This window comes from Mastigoproctus giganteus, chromosome 4 (genome assembly GCF_048544385.1).
Source record: "Mastigoproctus giganteus isolate SK-2022 chromosome 4, ASM4854438v1, whole genome shotgun sequence".
NCBI lineage: Eukaryota > Metazoa > Arthropoda > Arachnida > Uropygi > Thelyphonidae > Mastigoproctus > Mastigoproctus giganteus.
The window spans coordinates 44456874-44475517 of record NC_143578.1 but is presented as its reverse complement, the minus strand read 5'-3'; the positions used below and the strand labels follow the sequence as shown (position 1 = coordinate 44475517).

At 35.0% G+C, this 18644-nt stretch overlaps 1 protein-coding gene across 1 annotated transcript in view; it reads right to left on the bottom strand.

Annotated features, from left to right (window-relative positions):
- Dp1 (satellite-binding protein 1 Dp1) overlaps positions 1-18644 on the bottom strand; it is a 189693-nt gene that overhangs the window by 39824 nt on the left and 131225 nt on the right. The window contains exons 12-16 of the mRNA XM_090372689.1: positions 9792-9992; positions 6532-6663; positions 6143-6361; positions 3127-3213; positions 1501-1635 (exon numbers count right to left, since the gene is read on the bottom strand). Of these exons, the coding sequence (XP_090228815.1) occupies positions 1501-1635; positions 3127-3213; positions 6143-6361; positions 6532-6663; positions 9792-9992 (774 nt within the window). The remainder of the gene's footprint in view (positions 1-1500; positions 1636-3126; positions 3214-6142; positions 6362-6531; positions 6664-9791; positions 9993-18644) is intronic.

Genomic DNA, 18644 nt, shown 5'->3' with positions numbered 1-18644 from the left:
ACAATTCCAGCTATCGACATAATAGCAAGTGCAATTAGATGGAGTTTACTACCAGTTTATAACAGATTGCACTAGCAGAAACGCAAATTGAAATTGTTTTTATTGTTTTATGGTAGTAACCCCCAGAAATGTGCTTTAATAAAATGTGAGGTGTTAATAGTGTATCTCGGCCTTTACGGTGTTGTTTATTCAGTTGCTACACGCACGGCTTTGTTTATGTATATCAAGCGTGCCTCCTCATCTTGTAATTTTGCTTTATTCCCTAAAAATTAGTAAAATACTTAAAAGGTGTGAAAAGGAAGCGTCCTGGCTAAGACACTGCAGATTCAGAGAGAGAAAAAAAAAAAAGAAGCAATATCGATAAACAGAGGCGGACTGGGTCAAAAATTTTTACCCGGGAAAATTTGTAGTGGCCTCATAATACGGTTCATGGCCAAAATCACACCGGCCTCTGGCCCACCGCGGTTTCCCCCGTAAGACTTATGGCCAGTTCGCTTCTGTCGATAGAGAAAAAATATGAAATTGTGAAACGCTTTGAGCGAAATGAAAGACCATGTGATATTGCACGTGCTACAGACCTAAATGAGGCAACGCCGAGAATTACAAAGAATGCGGAGAAAATAAAAACTTTCATAGCAGGAACAACTCAAAGTGTAATTAAAATCCATTAGATTAAGACACAAAGAATTGGAAGAGATGGAACGGCTGTCATCTCTTTGGATAGAAAATCAAACAAAAAACAAGTTTGCTTACGATAGAAGCAAAAGCATTAGCAATATTTTATTACGACTTACGTATTATAAAATACGTAAGTATTTTATTACGACTATTTTATTTAATATAATAATTTTTTTACGAATAAAATACGTATTTTATCCGTAAAAAATACTTTTTTAGTATTAAAAAATACTTTATTATAATATAATATTATTTTTATTACGTATTTTAATCGTTATGAAATACGTAAGTATTTTATAACGATTAAAATTACCCGATTATTTATTGTGTTTGGTAATGTTTTGGTTCCAAATGTGTGTTCAATCTTGGGTGGTTGGCATCTAACCCCACTTTTCCCATAGGGCCTGTTGTTTATATTGCACGATTTTGCATTGCACGAGGGTTTCTAGGAATGCAACTATCGTGCTATACGAGGACAGACTGTATATATTTTACAATATTAAAGTAAATTAAAAGTAATTATTTCAGCAACGGTTGATGTACATGTGTAATTTTTGTGAATATGAATTTTCCCAACCCCAGAGGTCTATTTGAAGATCATATTTTTATTACGATATTCATTAAAATGAAACATTTTTATATAAAGTTATATAGTAAATTGGCAGGGATGTGAAGTGATTTCATTACTCTGGCATTCATTATACTGACATTTTACCATATAGTCCTTTTTTAATTCAGTTTCTTTTAATCAATTCAGAATGAAAAATGAAATATTTATTATTTTAAATTAATAAACTTATACAAACTGATTCACAAACTCACCAGATCACTAATCATTTCTTCAAGTTCTTTCTTTACTTGAAGTACTTCTTCCTTTCTTCCAATAATTACAATGGTTTCACGATCAGAATCCTTCTCTGTTGGAAAGAGTATACGAGCTTCTGTTTTTTCACGTATCTATAGATATACCTTTTGTTAATATAAGAATTATGAACAGAAAGCAGATTTCCCAATTTATACAAGAATTGATACTGATAATTATGAAAATAAATTATCTACATAACTAGTTTACTACATCCTAAAAGCTAAAAAGAGCTTCAGTTTAAAACCTGCTTCAGAAGATTCCAGTCACCTCTACAGTCTAGAAACAAGTCTTGAGAATGGAATCCCAGGGTAGATCGGAAACAATGACATCAATTGTAATTTTATTTAGTTAAGTTAAATGAATGCCTTTGTGTGAGAAACCCTCTTTTCTACCTCTAGGTAACAATCAATAAACCAATATTTGCAAATATACATGAAGTCTTGTTTCTCACCAGGGGGCTTTGCCCCCCCTGCGCTCGCTTCTTTTAATAAAATAGAATACTTACAGAAGCTTTTGACTCTGTGTCTCTGTTCCTCAGCTATGAATACATAAATATGTTACTATATCTATATAATATCAGTGTAGATACACCATAGACAACTCTTAAAGAAAAACTACGATCATAGAGTGAAAGGCATTATTTCATCTGTATCTCACACATCGTGCTCATCCTTCACAACGATTTGCCATATATTACACTACCTCGAATCAGTAATGCTTCACTAATAGAGAAGACTATTAGACACTTATTCTTGGTGAGCACCACCCAGACGGCACCATTTCAAAGCTAGTCGGCTTTTCGTCGTTGGGTGTCTTTCACACTACTTTAAGAGTTGTCTATGGTGTATCTATACCGATATTATATAGATATAGAATCTTAAAATATTATACATTGTTGCATTTAGTTTATTTAAATAAATACGTTACACATGGAAATCAAGAATGGTACCGCGTGATCATGTTAGATGAACATAGTGCACGACCATGCTTAAACAGAAGTTTGTTTTACCACAGTAAAACAAGCTTCTGTTACATATTTTTGTATTTGTTACGTATTAGCACATAACCTGCATCACTCTTCTCCCATTGGCTGAATAAATATCATTAGGAGGAAAGTTATTGCACAGAACCAACAGTTGTAACTTGTGAGCAATTTCACTGTTGATACTGTCAAATGCTAGCCTCAGGTTTGAGCCTGCAATTCTGAAGATACCAATCTGTACTGTTTATATAATGTGTGGTACCTTACAAAACAACCAAAAATGATTAAATTATGTTTTAAGTGAAAACAGAAATTGATTACAAAACTATCTATCTAAACATATTTATTTAGAATATGGTTTCACCAATATATTATAATGCATTATTATTTTGTCATCCAAATATTATACTATATAAGATCTATCACTGTTATGAAGAACTTAAGTTTCAAATGTTGAATATTTTAAACATTTGAAAATATTAATTACTAGTTCTTATAGTCTGCACAATATTTCAATATAGCTATAAATAATATATGCATCTAATGTAAAGGGACTAAGAATTTGAAAAACTGCCTTGTATCAAAATAGTTTAATACTTACCTTCCTAATATTCGCTCCATTTTTTCCAATTAAAAATTTGTGATGTTCCTGTTTTGCTTTTACCTCAGCAGTAAAGCTGCATTGTTGCTAAATAAATAGAGAAAACATAATTAAAAAAATAAAATTCTAAAAAAAAAAAGTAATTAATTCAGTATATCTATAAATTACAATTTTAACCGATATCACTTCATGAGGATGGATTAAAGATAAGATAAGGAATGTGCTGCATTTCATATGGATACAGTCATGTATACTTCATTATACTGTATTTGATAAAAGTGCTTCTCAAATGAGGGGCCACTAATTTGGAAGAAGACAGTTGTAAATGAGGAAAAAACTATTATAACATTGTTATGAAATTCAATAATTCATAAAAAATTCATTATAAACTGGCATGCCACAGCCAAGTGGTCAACGCAGAAGTATGATAAAACACTCACTCAAACAGACCATTGTTTGAGTCTATGTGACCACTAAATATGATTAATAATAATATATTTGTCAAATAACCAGTTGTAAAACTCCTTGGAACTATGCAGTTGTGTCAAAATATAAACAGAACATTTATTATTTATTTAATTTAAGGTGTGCTGCATTAATGAAGGAACCTGTCATATACATATACAGTGGGGTTGGGATAATTCAAAGTTGAAAAGGCATAAAAATTACTTTGAATTACCCAAACTTTGAATGATCCAATCCCACTCCCACCATCTGTTTTACTAAGCATGTCACTTTATCTTAGCCTAAACTTTGCACAATAAGAATTTCATGAATACGATTTCTACTGGAAAATTAGCAATGCAGTGCTTACATTTTGTTGCAAGCCATTATCTGTTACATTTTCAGAGATGCATTCCCCCCCCCCCCAGAAAAGCACAAAATAATCAGACTTTGTTGTTCCCCCCATACAAATGAACATTTTACATGTGTGTTTCCCCGCTGCCTTGAATATAGAACAGTAATTAATCTAAAAATACCTGTTTATATCATAAAGTAACTTCCAAAGTATTGTTTACAGTGCTGATAAGAAACAAACAGTTGGTTGATAATGGATGATAGAAGGGTACTGAATAGAGAAATTATTTTCTTTACTTTGAAAGAGTTTTGGAACTTGGGTATTGACATTTGAAAGGGAAGGGGGAAATTTCTAATCCATGTATGATATACACATTGTCCTGTGCTTAAATACATGTACTGTAGTTATGCAGATTCTACAAAACTGCGTATATGTTCGAGAGGTTAGTTTCATGATATGAAAAGGGTGGGGAGTTCAAAATTCGCACCGGATTTCTAGTAGAATTTGAATATACAGTATATCAGTTATACAGTACATTATCAGAAAGCTGTGTACTGTCTATACCTTTACAAAAATCTACCCAAAGAGGGTATTAATTTTTGTCTGGGTTTGTTCTTTTTTAAATCCAATACAAAATCTAGTTCATTCAGAGATTGAAAAACTATCATTTACACTGTCCTGTGCTTCTACAAATCTGCATAACTGTTCAAGCAGTTTATTTGCTTCACTAGCTGTAGGTACAGTCAGTTCTGCTATAACAGATAGCTTATATATTAGAGAACAATGCAAGTATAATGCGATTTTCGCATTGGCTCATGAGCAATTTTGTCTGTGAGTAACACCAGGTGAATGCAAAACCTGGCACCAAGCTGAATGTATTGACCTGTGCAGCAATACATACAAGTTTACAAAGCTTAAAAACTTCAAACATCAAATGTGTGAGAGCTATATTTCCCATTTACTATAGTTGTATTGGTCGGAGACACCATTGTCATTCACTGTATTGATAAGATAATTTGTGATATTGTAGGTCGACTCATATAATCAAAATTTGATATAACCAATGTTTTCAAGAGTGACATTTTTCTGTTCGAACAGAAATTTCACAAGGTGGGATAGCATGAGCAGAGGAGCACATTTCTGGAAATCACTACTATAAAAAAAAAAAAAAAAAAAACAATTTGCAGTTCCCAGTTCTTTGTTTTTCAGAGAAGAGGACAGCATGTTTGGCAGAATTCCACATTCTTTAGCATTCTCAGACTTTCTCTTTATTCCTTTTTCTACTTCGTTAATCACTTCTACTTTTTTTGGTGAGGTTAGGCTTGTATAAATCCTGCATTTAGACATTTACCATTCAGGTCTGGAGAATAAATACTGTTATGATGATTGCTAAAGCATAGAGGACATTAGCAATCATTGTAACAATATTCCCCCAAATTGACTAGTGTTTATTCTAAAGAAACATACTTAGGCAAATAAGAATATGGTGAAGTACATTCCTAATGTAAAAATTGCATGACCAACTTCGAATTACTCAACAACTTAAGTGGCAAACTTCGAATTAAAGATAAATTTCTTACATTATATGGAATAGGAGGTTCAGAGAGGATAAAAATATTTGATATAACCAGTATTTTGAATTATCCAAGCTCCACTGTATACGGTTTATCTATTTCAAAATTACAATAAAACTATAATTGCTTTAAATTTACATTTTGCAATCCTCTCTCTAAACAACTGATACTATTTTTTAGTCATCTTAATCAGGTTCACAAGATAAACATTTTTATTCAGTTGACCCATCATTACTAGATCATAGTTGGAAAAATTTGTATAAACAAATTTCATAGTGTATACTACATTTTCAAATAAACAAACAGCTCTTAAGCTATGAACTGGATATCACAATTAGTTTTTCTACTAGATGAATGTTATAATTACAAATTTAAAAGACTGTCAGGAATTTTAAAAACAAACAATCTAATAAAAAACACATTCTAACCGCCAATTTTTACATAAGAAAATTTCATAGCGTATACATTTCAAAATAAACAAACAGCTTTTAAGCTACAAACTGGATATCACAATTATTTATTCTATTAGATGAATTTTATAATTACAAATTTAATGGAATGTCAGAAATTTTAAAAATTTAAATAAAACACTTTCTATTGTCATAAGTGCATAATAATAAATATACTAACAAAAATAACTCACTTTTTCATTTACTAGTTCTAAAAGCTGTTTCTTGGCCTTAATCACATCATCTTTAATACCACGAATAGTTACTTTGTCACTTCCAGACCCTTCTTTTGGAACTTGTATTGTAACACCTCCACATTCCTGCATAATGGAATGTATTAGTCTGCCTTTAGCTCCAATAATATAATTATGAAACGTGGCCGGGATAATGATATCAACTTGAATAATATTTTCCTAAAAAAACAAGAATAATAAAACATGTAAAGCATTTTCAGGTAACATTAATTTATTTGTGTGAGTACTGATAAATTAATTCAATGCAGCAAATTATTAAAAAAAAAAAAAAAAAATTCTCTTGAAAATTGAATTTTTTCTAAGAATTACTTTTTTTGATTAAATCTTACCAATTCGTTCTGGATTTCTAAGATACGTTCTTTAGCAGCAAGAATATTTTCCTTTTTTCCAACAATCACAATTACATCAGAATCACTGCCCTCAGCTGGAAGATCTATCTTTGTATTAGTTTCATCTCTAATCTGAAATAAAAAACAAAAAGTAATTTTTACTAACATTTAAATAGTTTTTTCCCTCCTTTGTTTAACTGTTACCCTGGTGTATTCTGTACTCCAAAAACATTATATTTATTATAATAAACTTATAATATATTTAAATATTTTGATGCTTGCTGATGTATTTCAATTTGGTGTACCAGCTAGAGATTTAAAAGGTTAGTTGAAAGTAAAGGTGTAATGAGAATAGCCAAGCAAGTATGAATGTCTTATTATGGGCGATTTCAATTATTTGCCTGTAATTGATAGGAGAAAGCGAAGAGAAACTCACCATGGATAACAAAACATTTTAAAATCAGCTATTTGATTTTTATTTGTATTAGCATGTTAGGAAAGTACTAGGGGCAAGAATATTCTAGACCTGATCATCATCCATGAACTAGATGACATCACAGGACTGACAATAGAGGAACCATTACCAGGGAATGATCATGGAGTTCTTTGATTGATGATTAGGAGAAAGGATAACAGTTATCAAAAGCAAAAGACTGGGTTTTAATTTCAGGAAAGGATATTATGACAGCTTAAGGCACTACATAGCCCTACTACCTGAATATTATTACTCTGCTCATTGCTTTTGGGCCACGGGCTTTCTGTAATATCTCTAATATTTCTCAATTGTTCTTCCCTGAACTGCATACAATGCTCTATCATGCACCTTTGTCTTAAAATGTATGAAATATTCACAACCACCACCGAAAACAGGTTTCACATAAAACAACTATGAAACCCATATATATACAAATAAGGTGGCTGTTGCACTACTGACTAATCAATATCAATCAATGTCATTCTACACCAGCAGTTCCTAACCTTTTTTGACTCGCGAACTCCTTTCAACATAATATTTTTTAATGCGAACCACTAAGTCTATATTCTCTGAAATCGTATAATATTTCTGAATTTTTATTATAAAATATTTCCAGTACTAAGTTTTTATAAGTGACATTGCGTAATAATAAAAACTATTATTAAGTATTATTTATACTTTGTAAAGCAGTTATTATTCCAAACTAGATTTTAAACAGGCTAAAAGTAGAAAACTTGCTTCTTTCTCTAATGGTAGGCAAGCATTCTGATCTCTTGCCAAAGCTATTGGCCGCAATTTTTGCCCATCTCTGTTCCACTTCTGACAAAACCATATGGTTCTATTGCTACATCAGCCAAAGATAAAGCTGACCTGCTAGCATCCTATTTTTCTTCCAACTACTGATGATCTTGAAAAAATCACCTCAAATCATTCCAAATACACTCCATTCAATGCATCCTCTGGTCTTCTGCCAAAAGGTTGTCAGAAGGATTTTGATGAATCTGATGCTAACAAAGCTCCAAATTCTGATGGTATTTCTCCACTTGTTCTCAAAACCTGTGCCCCCTGAACTTACTCATATTCTTTGCTGCCTTTTTTTTACTTTCTTATTCCAAAGGTGTTTTTTTTTCTTCTGCTTGGTAATTTCCTCATATCCAGCCAGTTCCTAAAAAGGGTGACAAATCCCTTCCTTCCAATTATCATACCACTGCAATTACTTCTACTATTTCCAAAGTAATGTAGAAAAATCAATTAACCTCCAGCTCTTAAACTATCTTTCATCTGATCAACAATCATCAGTATGGATTCAGTAATTGTCATTCCACTGGTGATATTTTGTGGATGGATTCAATGGAAAAGTTTGGTGAAACTCAAGCCATTGTTCTTGACATTTCAAAGGCTTTTGATTGTGTTTGGCATAAAGGTCTCCCAAATAAGCTTCCATCCTGTGGTTTGCCAGCTGTTCTTTGTAACTGGGTATCCAGTTTTCCCTCTGGCCGCTCACTGTGGCCGATGGTAGATGGCTCTAACTTCTCCACTAATACTGGTGTTCCCCAAGGTTCACCTTGGGGAACATCTCCCACTCTTTTCCTCTTGTATATTAATGACCTTCTTCCATTAACCGGAAATCCTATCCATAGTTTTGCTGACGATAGCACATTGCATTCCGCCTTCCAGTTTGAGAAACCTTGCCTGCTCAAACAGCAACTTCTCAAGTATCCACTGCCAAATCCTCAAATGCTGATCACCAGGTAATTCTCCAGTGAGGCAAAGAAAACTTAATTTCAATCCTTCTAAAACTCAGTCCTTCCTTATATCTCGCAAAAAGGATTCTTCTGCTCCTATGCTATCTTCGATGATGCTCCATTTCTAGGCAATATCTTGGGGATTACCCTGACTTCTAATTTCTCTTGGCATAAGTACATTACAAATATTGCTTCCTCTGCATCTAAAAAAAACTGGGCTTTCTCTTTCACTCTAGGTGCTAATTTTCTTCCAAACAGTTGCTGACTGTAGAAATCGCAAATCTGGCCTACCATGGAATATTTTTCCCACATCTGGGGCAGTGCCCCCAAAACCTCTCTCAGGCTTCTAGATTCCTTTCAGAAGAGGATAGTTAGGTTAATTAATTGTTATTTGGTTTTTTTTTAGGAGCATTAGCAACTAAGGCCATATTGCTCAGGGGATATGCGGTGGTCGTCCCCTGACCTTTCCACATCCTCCGTATTTGGTGGTCACGGGCTCGAACTCCGGTCTAATCAAGGTTCATTAATGACTCATCCCTAACAGAGTATCTCCACTCTGTCTTATAGACTGTTGCTGCTGCATGCCTTTTCTACAGATACTTTCATGGGCACTGTTCTTCTGAATTGGCTTCTATAATTCCCAGTTGTTTAAATCTAAGCAGATGCCATTACATAAATTTACATAAATTTTAGTGCGAACCCCCCTGGGGTTCGTGAATTGGGAGCCGCTGTTCTACATCATGATATAGCTATCAACAGGCAAGCAGTACTGCCTGTCTCTACTTTTCAAACACTCTTTGTAAATCAAACGTGAACTTACACTTACAAATCTTGTCTAAAAAATTACGAGCTTTGGAAGATCAGGTTTAGGCATTCTGATATTCTTACATTCGTGTGAGAGAATATAAGAATTTCAGTTATAAAAGGATACAGTAAGAGAATAATAGGATTAGGTTGCTCAATGTCTCAATGCTAGTAAAAGAGAATTTTAATACAATGTTAAAAAGATCATTAATGAAAAAAAAAAAAAAAAACTTTACCTTTCGAATATTTGCTCCACCTTTTCCAATTATAAATTTATGAAATTGTTTGTATATAGGAACTTCAATCCTATGGTTATTAACCACAAGCTGTTCATTTTCTTGAGAAAGATACCTGTAACACTGTTCCACATCTTCTTTTGGACCCCTAATAATTACTTTATCACTTTTAATCCCATGTTCAGGAAAAGTAATGTTTACCTATAAAACAGAATGCAAAAGGTATATGATGAAAAGTATAAATAGCATTACTACAAACAACCGGGTTAAATTTTATCATAAATATATCAGTAATTATATAAGCCTCCTACTGCTACATTACTTCCACAGACAAGAGGGCATTTTAACAAAATATTTGACCTGCAAATATCCTGAGCTTCATACTTTAGTGTAAACTACTTAACTTTAAAATAAATAATGTTGAAGAAATTACATTGACTACATTTCCAACTACACAACTAATCTAAAATAGAGCATTCAAAACATTCTTAGCAGAGGTGCAAATTAATGGTAAACAAGAAATAAAGCTCAAACCTGAGAGGAAATAAAATTGAAAAGTGTACGGTCAGTAGGATTTAGATATAAAGAATGAGTCAAAAATATAGATTATAAATTTCACGAGAATGTCCCATTCAAAAATACAAACAATAAATGTCTAAAGGAACTTTTATGATGTGTCATTTCTACCCAAGCATATGAAAGCTCATAAACATAAGCACATTCACATTTAATGATGTTTATAAATATCTATTACATCTTGTTCAATTAAGAATAACCCACTGGAGTGCAATGCCATTCACAGAAGAGATAATGTTTTAAACTGTTCAGGAGAGCTGACAGATAGCTGCAAGAGTCATATGAACATAGTGTTTAAAATGTAATTGCAAGCCATAACCTCTGTTTTGTACACTGGTTGTTTCATGTGAATTCCGTGGGGGGAAAAAAAAATTGGAAGAATACTGTGGTATGAACACTTAAAAAGGGACATATTCCACCAACACAGGAACCACTATCTGCAAAAACTCTAGGAACTATTCAGTGCTAAAATGCTTATGCAGGTTTCCACAATGCCATCCACGTATTAAGAATTTTCACCTGAAATCAGATAACCAATGAATAAAAACAGAGCTGTTGTCTCGAAAGCTTTATATAACTAACAATACTTTGAACAAATCTAGAGATCAGGCCTGCTAAATCAGAGACAACAGGCATTACTGATGCCTGTTGACCTAAAACAATTTTAGTGGTTTTTTTTTTTTTTTTTGTGTTTACAGATTGGAGATGTGGACAAAACACTGAAGATCCAGCCATTATTATGAGAACCCAAGGATTTCTCATAATGATGGCTAGATATTGGAATTCTGCTATCCCCATGTCTAAAAACTTCTTGCATGAAGATAGATGAAAATATTTATTCAGTTTGTCAGCAACCTGAACAGAATAATCACTAGTTATGCCATTTGTCTCTAGTGGATCAATCAGATTCATCCCTTTCCTTCAAATGTTAACATAATCAAAATTCTTTGCTACTTTTCTTTGCATTTTTAGCCAACAATTTCTCATAACCTACCTTACCTTGCCTAACCCTCTTGGTGACTTGATTACTGTAGGCTTCCAGATGGCCTGATAATTTATAATCAGGCCATGCATTTTTTCCTCTGCTACTAGTCTTATCAGTTCATCTGACATCCATTTAAGTCAGAACCAATATCTCTTAATTGGTATAAAAAGTTTAGTAGCTTCTATGATTACTTCCCTGAATGCTTCCAAGTTAAAATTTGTAGTTGGTAACATCAGCTGATTCCACTGAAAAGAATTAAACTACCTAAGACCATTGCAGTCACCTTTACAAAAGTAAAATTCCTTCCCTTTTCCTTTGATAGTAGTTGCATGTTTAAGTAAATTCCACATCAATACAGTATGACCATTACTGATAATCAGATAAAGAGTGTTGCTTTCTCTTGTTACCTGTCTAATATGCTGGCACAGAAAACAGTCATCCAATAAAGCTAACACATTGGTAACCAACTCGCATGTTTCAGTCTATATCTGGAAAGTCAATATCTCCCATAAGACATTCTGAATTACTCAACTACTCTATTTGTCTGTACAGTTGTTCATTCAACTTATCACAATCATTTGGACTATAACATATTCCTATTCTAATTTTTGTTTTCCCAGATCATATGTCACACCAAACTGACCCAATATTACATTGGCCACCCATGTAAACCGGTGCACTGCCTTAGATTCCACATGTTTCTTAACCAAGGGCATAATCCCACCCCCTCAGTCCTGTAGCCTTTCTGTACACATTGTACTCACCATATTAAAATTCTGCATCCCCTATGTCTGACTATCTCTGTATCTCTGATATCCTTATGTTTGCATTTGATGACTTAACCAATACTTCAAATTCATCAAATTGATTTTTTTTTATACTCCTATCAGTAAATAAAAAGAAAAAGGAAATATGCCTTAATGAAAGTTGTTTTACTGTCAGAAAGTAAAACTATAATTTAGAAAATTAGTTCTGTATATTTTAAGTCTACGACTGATTATTGAAAAATGCAAAGAATTCAATGTTACAGTCGTTTTGTGTTTTATAATTATGCAAAAGCATTTGATTGTGTTCAACATGAGAAACGATGACTATTATGGGTTTCCCAATCCACATAATTCAGCTGATTAAACTACTGTATCAGGAACAGGAAGGAACTATGAGAATGAACATGGGAAACACGGACTTTTCACAATAGGTAATGGTGTCAGGCAGGGCTGTATTTTGTCATCTCACCTTTTTAATCTCTATGCTGAAGATATCATGCTTGAAGTTTTGGAAGATTTAGAGACTGGAATCAAAATTGGAGGACTGAAGATAAACAACCTTCATTATGCAGATGATACTGTGCTAATTTGTAATTCTAAGGATCATTTAAAAAGAAACTCTGAGGAGAGTATGTAAAGCAAGTAAGAAAAAAGGATTGTTTCTGGATGTGTGTAAAACTAAAATTATGGTGATTGGTGATAATTTTGATTCCAGTAAAGTGAAGGTTAATTGGCAAGATATCGAAGAAGTTGATGAATTTGATTACTTAGGGTCAAGAATACATACAAATAGTGACTGCTCAAACTGTCTCTGTTTGCCTGTTTCTTTTGCCTCATTGAGAAATTACCTGGAGATTGACATTTAAGGAATTGGTGGTGAATATTTTAAAAGGTTGAACTGACTTTGGGGAACAACAGCATCAGCTGAGAAGTTAAAAGCCAGAGAGCCATTACCCATTAGCGGGAAGTCGGGGAGAAAACTTGCTACCCAGTTGTAAAAAGCGTAAATCAAACCATAAGAGGGAAGAACTCAGCATCAAAACCTTGGAAATGTCAAGAGCAACTACTTGAGATTCAGTGAGCTTTTCTATCAAACTTGTCCAAAGAGTAATAAAGCCAAGATTCAACCACTGGATTGACATTGATGTAATTCGTATTGGAAATCATTGATCAGATGAAAGGTTTTGAGACAATGCCATAGTTGGCAGTTGGATTTCTCTACTACTTTGGAAAGTGAGAAGGTAAGTACATACAATGGGATGATCACTAGAAAAGGGGAGGATTTTTCACTTTCATTAGGAACTGGCTGGATATGAAGACAACATAAAGCAGAAGCAGCCTCTGAAGCACAGATTTTGGGAACAAGTGGAGAAATGTCATCAGGATGTGGAGGCTGGCTTCTTGGCATCAAGAAACTGTTCATAATTTTTCTAATATCCTTATGTCAAAAGACTACAAGGAGGAACTGAGTGGAATGTGTTTGATTAAAACTATGTTCAAATTTGTCATAAAAATATGACTGTGTAAAAGGGGCTTTGAATAGAGGAAAAGTAGGATGCTAATAAGTAAGCTTTATCTTTAGCTAAGGGTGCAGAGCCATCAGATTATAATGTGATGGAAGTATGAAGGACAAAATTTGTAGCCAATAGCTTTGACCATGGAACAAAGAGCTTGACAGCCTTTTGGACAACAAGCAAGTTTCCTACTCTTAGCCTTCAAAATTGAGCTTGGATTGATTAACAACTTTTTACAACTGTTAAGAACTTAGTGTAGGTGGAAAATGAAACTGGAGATTTGGATAGAATCCAAATGCAATATGCTATTTTCTTATTTGGACCAGTGTTTATTGAAAAACCAAGTTTAGATATGGGGTGAGATTTTTGGGTGGAATGAAAAATAAAGGATTTCAACCTGACAAGTTTCATTGATACAATCTGAACAAACATTATAACTGAACAATTTAAAACAGCAGCATGGCCAAAGAAAAGAGAAACATAAATCAGGCAGATCATTCTATTTTACATTCTTGCAATGCCAAATCATATAATGCAGAGAAAGGCTACAGGGTAGAGGCCCACTAACATTAACTGTGTACTTTGAAGGGTTGCTGGTAAGGAAAAGATTGTGATTATCGTTGGTGAGGAAAAGAAAAAAATTTTGCTTAAGGTTATTAGTAATTGTAAAAGCCTCAAGTATCTTTACCAGCTGAGTCCATGTAACTAAAAAATTGAAGCCAGCTGGAGTTATGAATATCAATATCACCAAGGAAAATTATTTCACTGTTTCATTGTTTATTTGAAAATAACAGTCACAGTTTCAAAGGAAGAAAGTCCAAACTTATGATTTGTAGAGATGGGAGAATGTGTGAGGTAACAATTGCATTTGACAGAATGGGGTAAAGATTTTAAGCCGGAGGAGATTTGCAATAGGAAATCGCTGACAAGGGATATCAGAGCAGATGTATATGCACAAGTATCACCTTTGAAGTGAAAGGAATCATAGAGTGAATAATTAAGGCCAAATGAGATGAATGGTGGTTGAGGCAACCGATAACTGAGATTCGGTCAGAAACAGAAAGTGGGGTTTAGCAGATTGTAGTAGTAGTAGTGGCATGTGATGCAAGAAAGCAAGTGTATGAGCTTATGCAGCATCAGCCAAAAAAAAAAAAAAACACACCATTCCATCCAAATGCCTGTCCCGTTCCTCCTTAAATTTATTTAACCTATCACCTTCTACAACGACAGATAGAAGTTTGTTCCAGCAAGCAATTAACCACCCACTGGCTAAATGCAAATTTCCGCACATCTATTCTACATCTGTCTTTTCTTAATTTGAATTTATGCCCCCTTAGGTTCGTAATCTGAACAAGTGCAAGGATCCCGTCAGAATTCAGCATGCTCAACCCATTCAAGGCCTTATACACCTCAATCAGATCACCGCACAGGTGCCTAGTCTCCAGCCACTGCAATTTCCAGAACTTAAGCCTCTCTTGGTAAGAGGATCCCTTCATTCACCTCACAAATCTTGTTGCCCTTCTCTGTACACGCTCAAGCAAATCTACATCCTTCCTAAAATGAGGGCTCCAGACATGTACGCAGTACTCAAGGCGTGGCCTGACCATTGCCTTATACAGAGGGACAATCACCCCCTTTTCCCTGCTAGTAAAATTCCTATATATCATTGATAAAACCCCATGACCTGCCCTGGCAGCCTGTCTGCATTGCTCAGAAAACTTCATATCTGACTGCACAATTACTCCCAGGTCTTTTTCATTTTCTACTACCTTAAGTGTAGTACCACACAGTTGGTACGTTTCTCTGGGGTTACTTCTACCCATACGCAGTACTTTGCCTTTTTAAAACGTTAAACTTCAGTTGCCACTTCTTAGCCCATCTGCCCAAATTATCTAGATCCTGTTGCAGAAGCACACTGCCATTACTGTCATTAACAACCCTGCCAATCTTTGTATCATCTGCAAACTTCGACACTAAGCCTGATATACCTTCATGAATATCATTGATAAAGATACAAAACAACAGAGGACCCAACACCGAACCCTGTGGGACTCCACTAATAACATTAGTCCACAAAGAGTAGCATCCATTAATTACCACCCTCTGTCTTCTCCCACTCAACCATCCTTTTATCCATTGTAGCAACTTACCCTTAATACCATTCTGCTCCAATCTGTACAATAGTTTCCATGTGCAACAGTGTCAAAAGCTTTCCTGAAATCCAAATATATGATATCAAAATTATTTTTTTTATCCAGTTCCTTTGTAACCACATCATAATATCCTATCAAATTTGTGGAACAAGACTTTCCCTTAACAAACCCATGCTGTGTCTGAATTATTGCTGCAGTTTTGTCTAAATGATTCTGCAATGCATCTTTAACCAGTAACTCCATTATTTTACCCGGAACAGAAATCAAACTGGTCTGTAATTACTCGTGTCACCCTTCGATCCCCCTTTGTAAATTGGGGATACATTTGCACATCTCCAGTGGATGGGGACCTCCCCTGAGTCCAAGGATGCTCTCATAATTATGGCTAAGGGTTTGCTTAGTTGCTTTGCCACCTCCTTTAATATAACTGGATATATCCCATCCACACCAGGTGCCTTTCTTATGTTTAATTTCAACAATTTATCCTCCACTTTGTTCTCAGTTATTACAAAATCATTAAGCACTCTGCTACAATTTGATAACCTTCTGCCATTTTCAAACCTTAATAACTCGTGTGAATGTAGATGCAAAATACTCATTCAGTTTGTTTGCTATCTGAGCATGATCATCAACAGTCGAACCATCGATATCAAGTGGACCAAACAGATTCATCCCCTTCCTTTTAGGGTTTATATAAGTAAAGAAATCCTTGCTGTTTTTCTTAGCATCTTTTGCCAAGGATTTCTCATAATCTGCCTTCGCCTGCTTAACCTCCTTTGTGACATGATTACAGACATAGGCTTCTGAGTCGCTTGATAATTTATATGCATCCCATACATTTTTCTTCTCTGTCACGAGTCTCATTAGTTCATTTGATAACCATTTAGGCCTAAACCTTGAACAATATTTTTTAATAGGTATGAAACTTTTAGTAGCATCCATAATTAATTCCTTGAATGCTTCCCACTTAGAATTTACTGTTGGTAACATCGTCAGTTGATCCCACTGTACAGAATTTAAAAACTGTCTGAGACCACTGTACTCATCGTTATGGAAGCAAAAACCCTTTCCTTTACCCTTGATGGTAATAATATCTTTAAGTAAATCCCACATCAGTACACTGTGATCATTGCCACCTAGTGGTTTCTTTATCTGCAAATTCTTAATACACGAATGATCATTGCTGATAACCAGATCAAGAGTATTACCCTCTCTTGTTGCCTCTCGAACATGCTGCTGCAGAAAACAATCATCCAATAAATCCTCGAAAGTCTTACTAGTGACCAGCCCACAAGTTTCAGTCAATATCTGGGAAGTTAAAATCCCCCATTATAAGACATTCTGATTTACTAGCCCACTATTTCTCTATACAATTGTTCATTGTACTCATTCGAGTCAATAGGCCTATAACACACTCCTACTCTTATTTTTGCTTTCGCAGTGCTTATGTCACACCAAACTGACTCAACAGTGCACTGTTCATCTGTATCAACTGGGTGCACTTCTTTTGATTTTATGTTTTTCTTAATTAACAGCATAACACCTCCTCCCTTCCTACCCTGTCCATCCTTTCTGTACACATTGTACTCCCCAAATTCCTGTTCTGCATTCCTTATATCTGTGTGACACCACGTCTCTGCTATCCCAACAATATCCGCCTTTGATGTCTTGACCAACACTTCAAATTCATCAAATTATTTACTATACTTCTAGCATTGGTATACATGTACCTATCCTTATTATTAGTTACCCTAACACATCCCATATACCCACCTGTTTCACGATGACTGCCATCAGTCCCTGAAACCCCCAGCACCCCTCGCTCCAGGTCGCTACTTATTCTAATAGAAGTTGTGCAAGAATCACCTTCACCTCTGCCTGTAGCTAATTTTAACCTTTTAGTCTGTGAATCCTCCCCCAAGTTAGCAGTTTTTCGACCCACCGAACACTGCCTCGATAGCATCAGCAAATATTCTTGCACCTTTCTATTTAAGTGTATCCCATCCCTGTAGAAGCAGTCTCTCCTGTTAACAAGCACAGACCACACTGAAAAAACATTCTACCCCTTGAGCCTTGCACATTCCCTCCAGGGCCGAATTGATTGACAAGACTCTCATCATGTATTCCCTCCTATCGTGTCTGAGCAGAATTGCAAACACTTTCAAATTTAATCCTGACTCACGACTTTTTTGCAACATTGACCTGTACTTGTTAAGTAAATCTGCAGATCTCCTACTCTTAATGTCATTGGTGCCAATGTGTACAACAATATCACCTTTTGTACCCTTAAAAGATGATATATGCTTTACAACGTCATCAACTTTTGCCCCTGGCAGACATACCCTGGTCCTGTTCCATCTATCCTTTTTACACAATATATTCCCCGTCTCCCTGACAATAGAGTCACCAACAATAACTAGTTCCTTTGGGACCAGCACATTCTGCCTTGGAGATTGCCACTGTGTTGCCTGATGCCCAGGAGAGAGCTCTGGCGTTGAGTTGGGCAGCTGAGAACTTGACGGGCCCCTCATATTAATTTCTTCGAGGGCATCTATCCTACACCTCAAGCTCTCATAGACGCCCAGTAGAACGCCAAGTTGATGCCTAATTTCTAGACACACTCTGCATCTGGCACACACAAAAGACATCCTCCTTGGCTAGATCATGTTCTGTTCCAGAGAGTTCAGCAAACATTTCACAAGTTGCACATTTTTTTTAGGCTGTGATGCATTGGAGAATTTTCCCTCCTCGGTTCTCCCGAGTCACAGCACTCCTGCCACTTTGTGCCCGTTGCTTTGCTGCTCTAGTCTGGGGCATAATATTTTAAATTAATAAGATCAATAAATTTAATTAATTAA